The sequence below is a fragment of the Amaranthus tricolor genome, chromosome 6 (assembly GCF_026212465.1).
Source record: "Amaranthus tricolor cultivar Red isolate AtriRed21 chromosome 6, ASM2621246v1, whole genome shotgun sequence".
In the NCBI taxonomy this organism is placed as follows: domain Eukaryota; kingdom Viridiplantae; phylum Streptophyta; class Magnoliopsida; order Caryophyllales; family Amaranthaceae; genus Amaranthus; species Amaranthus tricolor.
In genome coordinates, this window is record NC_080052.1 from 16523284 (window position 1) to 16528918 (window position 5635).

The 5635-nt window shown below is 33.3% G+C and overlaps 1 protein-coding gene across 1 annotated transcript; it reads right to left on the reverse strand.

Moving 5' to 3' along the window:
* Positions 1–3698: 3698 nt before the first annotated feature.
* Positions 3699–5234, reverse strand: LOC130816170 (MLP-like protein 43). The gene is made up of 2 exons (XM_057682829.1): positions 4906–5234; positions 3699–4228 (listed from the first exon to the last, which is right to left on the reverse strand). Exons 1-2 carry the CDS (start codon positions 5093–5095, stop codon positions 3954–3956), a joined length of 465 nt encoding a protein of 154 aa, XP_057538812.1. The 5' UTR covers positions 5096–5234; the 3' UTR covers positions 3699–3953.
* Between the last annotated feature and the right edge of the window lie 401 nt (positions 5235–5635).

Consider the following 5635-nt stretch of genomic DNA (forward strand, 5'->3'; position numbering starts at 1 on the left):
GATATAATCGTAATGATATGATTGATGAATTTTCTAGGTATGTAATTTGTGATGAATTGCCTTTTAACCACGGTGAAAGTAGGGCATACGAGCGTTACGCTAGAAAAACTATGCAACCACAATATAGAGCATTCCCTAGGAGCACTCCTAAAAGACGCACAATTAAATTATATGAATCAATGCGCTATGAATTAGTTGAAATGTTTAAATCTTTTAATGGTAGGGTTAGCATAACAACTGACATTTGGTCTGCTCCCCCACATTTAGAATCTTATATGTGTGTAACAGCACATTGGATAGATCAAAATTGGATTATTCAAAAAAGAATAATTGCTTTTGAGACAATGCCAGAAAGACATACCGGTGAAAACATAAAATATATATTAGTAGAGATATGTAGAGAATGGAACTTATTAGATAAGATATTTTGTTGTTCAACTGATAATGCAACCGCGAACATTAAATGTCTAGAACTTTTGTATAACGAACCTGCATTTAGTTTTATCCTTGGGGGTAGCTTATTACACATACGTTGTTGTGCGCATATAGTTAACTTATCTTGCCAAGCTGGCATAAAACAATTAAGCGATTTATTATAACCAATTAGGGATATAGTGAAGTGGCTTAGGATTGGAAAGATAAAGAGACGATACAAACAATTATGTGACCAATATCAACTTAAAAAAGTGTATTGGTCATTGGATACTCCTACACGTTGGGGCTCAACCAACGATTTATTAGGAAAGGCGATTGCTTATCGTCCAGTTATAACACAACTATATAGTGAGTGTACAGATAGTTACATAGCTGATGACACTTGTACATAACATATTAGAAGCGTATGACCAAGCGACTAAGATTTTTTCATATGTTTATGAACCGAACGTTCACTTAGTAATAAGTGAGTGTGTTACTATTTTTTATCATCTCCTTAAATATACGCATGATGATACTAACCCATATTTGAAGCCGATTCTTGCAGATATGATGGAAAAATGGAAGGCATATTTTACCGAATTTCCTTATATTTATGGAATCGCAACCACTTTGGACCCATGTTTTAAAACTAAGGTCCTTACTAAAGTAATAGGATTTTACTACCAATCGTTAGATCGCCCGCCTACTGATGTACATAATTATGTAGGAACATGTAAAAAATATTTAGCAGAACTCTATGATTATTACGCTAGTGTGTATAACCCAAAACGCGATACGTCTAGGCGTGCTAGCGTTTCGGCACGTCTCTCTTACTATAATTCGGTAATAGCTAATATAATGAGTCAAGATGATAGTTTTGTAAGATCATCTTCTTCCTCGACCTCATATTTAGAACTAAATAGTTATCTTAAACACCACTTTGAAATAGACCAAGGTAGTTATAATATTTTAGAGTGGTAGAAAGAAAAATCTTTAAAATTTCCCATTTTATCGAGAATTGCAAAGGATATCCTTGCAATTCCCGCGTCAACAATTGCGTCGGAGTCTGCTTTTAGTGCAGGTAGAAGAGTTTTGGACGAAAAGAGATCTCGTCTTGCACCACAGAGTATTCAAATATGTGTTTGCAAGAAAGATTGGGATCAAGCGGAGATTCGAACACAAGGACTAAGGAATGATGATGATCAAGACGACGATGATGATCCATGGATGATGATGGATACATCTGCATCATCGTCAGGAGGAGAGTCAGCGGAAGCATCTAACCAACCACATGATGATGACGAAGACGAATAAGATCAATCCGACAACGATAAATCAACATTCAACAACTATAAATAAAAGGTATGACAAAGAACTACGTGGGCTTTGATTCCTTCGGGATACGTAGGCAGCTTAGTATTCCTTTGGGTACTAGGTTCAAGTCCATTTTCTCCCTTTTTTATTAATCATCTTTATCGACATTATCATTGATTCGTTTGTTATTAATTTATTTTTTCATTCTTTTTAGTAAATATTTCAATAACGATGACAACTTGACATGCAATGAATTTCGCTAATAATCAAGTAATCATCAAAGGTACGTCCGCAATATTATAGTATTTTTTTATTATATAAATATTTAAAGAAAAAATAAAAATGGAACCGATGGTCCGACCCGCCCGTCCCGTGAGTTGGAACCGCCGGAACCGCCTCATGAACCGCCAAGGAACCGCTTGGAACCGCCCAAGACCGAAACCGGAAACGGAACCGTTCGCGACAGGTTCCAAATGGAACCGGAACCGGAAACGGAACCGTTCGCGACAGGTTCCAAATGGAACCGGAACCGGAAACGGAACCGTTCGCGACAGGTTCCAAATGGAACCGGAACCGGATGGAACCGGAACCGGATGGAACCGGAACGGAACCGGACCAACCCGGACCGTGGCCATGCCTATATATATATATATATATATATGCTGCGGGCTTCCATAAAACCGCAGCGTATAGTGCACTTTTCTGCTGCGGTTTTATACCGCAGCATTTATAATAGGCCATTTGCTGCTATGACTAATGCTTGGGGCCAAAACCGCAGCATATTATGGTCAAAAAACCGCAGCAAATGAGGTGTTTTCCACCAGTGGTCTTCCACAAAGAGCTTGTTTGAAGTCTTAAGCTCGACGTAAGTTGAGTGCTTCCTGCCGAACGCTTGTTTAACATTTATAACTCAATTCAAATTGGTTTATTTGTCATCAATGTTAACAATTAAAATGTCCATACGAGGTAGTGATGAGTTTCACGCGCTCTAAGCCCTTATCAATTAGTTCATCCACATGGATGCTTAACTCGGTGTCCACTCAGCTTAAAAGCACTATTTTCTCTTATAACTTCTATTATAATTATTATACTCTTTGATCTGTTGTAATTTTCTGTGCTCTTCTAGAAGTGATTATAAATGGTTCATTTAGGTAAGCTTGCCAAATAATTTTGTTGAATGTCATTGCAACATTCAAGTACCAATTCTTCATGATAATTGTGGTGCTCTTTGATCTTGTATAATATTTAGTAAAGTTCTTATAAAGTTTCATTTAACTGAGTTTGCTGACTGATTCTTCATGATATTTTTTGCTTCTTCTGTTGCTATTATGCTGATATGTTGTGATATTTGCTCTTGTTGTTTAAGTGCACAAACTATGTTGATTATCCTATAGAATTAAGTGCAAAAACCTAATAAGCAAGAATTAATAAATAATTATTAGTTTATAATTTCCGGCAATAATTCAGAGCAAAAAAATAGCTAATAGAACAATGACAAGTATCAAATTACAAAGGAAGAAGAAACAAGTTTTATATTATATTATTTGCATTATATTATGTGTCAAATTACAAAGAAAGAAAAAACAAGTTTTATTCATATTTCTTGTTGTAGTATATGTACATACTTTTTAACGAAACTAAAAAAATTAAATTATTACACTATGTTAGGTGGCCATCAAAAAACAAATAGGACAATGACAAGTATCAAATACGAGCATCTAAAAGCACTCACGAAGACGTTTTACGTTGGTTTTTAGTTTTGTATTGTAATATCTTGCCAATTATGTATGAGTTTTGTATTTTAATATCGTTGGCTATCAACATAGTTAGAGGTCATACTATCTTAGAAAAATTATGTATGAGTCTTCAACCTTGGCCTCGACTAGAAACAAGGTGATCAAGAACAATGCCATGTTATACAATAAAGTGGCCATGATGGAATAATAATAGGTATTAATCCTAGTAAATACCATGCAAACACACTTTATTTCCATTATCAAATCATGTTTATCTTACAATGATACTCGACCTGGAAACCTCGCCACGTATTAAATTATTGCCTTTATTTAGCTTATTATTCTTAATGTTGTGAGATCGATAAGAGTCGTACAATGATCTTCATCTAAAAGTACAATACAATAAATATTAAGAACTTTTCTAAAAGCCGTTTACCTTTTTATGTTTATTTATCGTAATTATTAACCCCCAAACAATTTCTTAATTCAAATTTGGGCATGGTGATGATCATCAATGTGTTGGGCAACAGCAAGGGCTGTGTCGAGCAAATCAGAGAGCTCAGGCACATTAGGATGCAGTTTCTCATATTCAAATGCCCACTTCACAATGCTTGTTTCTTTGTCCTTAGCAATAACCTGACATATTCCGGTAATGGTCTTATACTCATCCAACAGATCACCTTCAATTGTTCGTTGCCTCACCAACATCTTCTCATTATCAATCTCTTCAATCACATTCTTTACTTTTATTGGTTTCCCGCCTAATAAGAACGTACATAATCATCAATTAATTATTATTTCAAATTCTCAAATGAAACGGTCTTATGGGAAAATCATCTTTATTAAGGAGACTCATGTATATTTTAGAGTGATCAATTAGAGAAATTAGCTAATTATGTCTAATGATGAGACAGTCTCATACCAGTCGACCTGAAATGGAAGATTAGTCTGTTTTCGGTATAATAATCGCTTGACAAGTTTAATTGTTTTCTCATTTTCTTCAATGCGTTGCCGTTTATAAATGTGGTATTGTGCAGTAATGATTTATTTTATAAATATTTACAATACAAATCATTCTTATTATTACCTTTTAGTGTCAACAATAAAATATGTCCTCGTTACGACGCTAGGGGGATGTTGGTTTCATCATTTAATATTACTATCTCGTTTCAGTGACTTTGTACCATTTATTTTTTGACACTATTCACAGTTCTATCTTAATTTGTGTATTAATCTTAATAATAGGAATCTTGTTTGATTCGTTTCAATGCAAGAATTATTAATATCAACGTTTTACAATTTTAAGTTATGCATCGTTAGAAATATTAAGACTTTAATATATATCTTAGCAAACATGCCCAAATGAAATGACACAATAGTATCTAAATTAAAACTAACCAATTATAATAATATTAAAATGGCTAAGAAATGCATGTACCTACGGTTAAGCTCCAAATGATAACAGAGCCAGGTTTACCAAGTTCACCCTCATGTAAGTCACAACCCTGCACAAACTGAGGAGCAGCAATGGCTGCATGGTGAGGTTTACTCATAAATATTTCATGGTGCACATCACTTGCACCTGCTTTGATCTCCACCTCACCCTCAAGCCTACGTTTTAAACTCATTCTTTACTCTTTTTTTTTTCTTTTTCTTTTTCTTTTTATTGGTTTTTCAAATTTTTGTAATGATACATATCAAAATGATCACCAATTGCACTCATTTATAAGGAAAGGGAAATTAGCTAACAATTAATGTTAAACAACTACTACTGACTACTGCTCCAAAATTGACATTTCACTCTTATTTCATCATTGCTCCAAAATTGACATTTCACTCTTATTTCATCATTTTATTCATCCAATGTAAGTTTAATATAAAATATTTCTAATCATACATAATTAAAATTATTACAAATTCATATTATTAGTATATATACTTTGAAACCAATCAAACAAAAACCTCATTTGTCTAGCATTGAACTTATAATAAAATTTTAAATTTATACTTGTATAATATATATATATATATATATATATATATATATATATATATATATATATATATATATATATATATATATATATATATATATATATATATATATATATATATATTCCAGGAAATTGGGAATCAACTTATTTGCATATGGATATCAATTGCTTTCC

What these genes read in the sequence shown, in the direction of transcription:
- LOC130816170 (XM_057682829.1), bottom strand. Translation starts at nt 5,095, where the DNA reads ATGAGTTTAAAACGTAGGCTTGAGGGTGAGGTGGAGATCAAAGCAGGT. An exon ending in CATTTGGAGCTTAACCGTAG is followed by an intron (nt 4,229 to 4,905) that starts GTACATGCATTT and finishes CGTTCTTATTAG; the next exon opens with GCGGGAAACCAATAAAAGTA.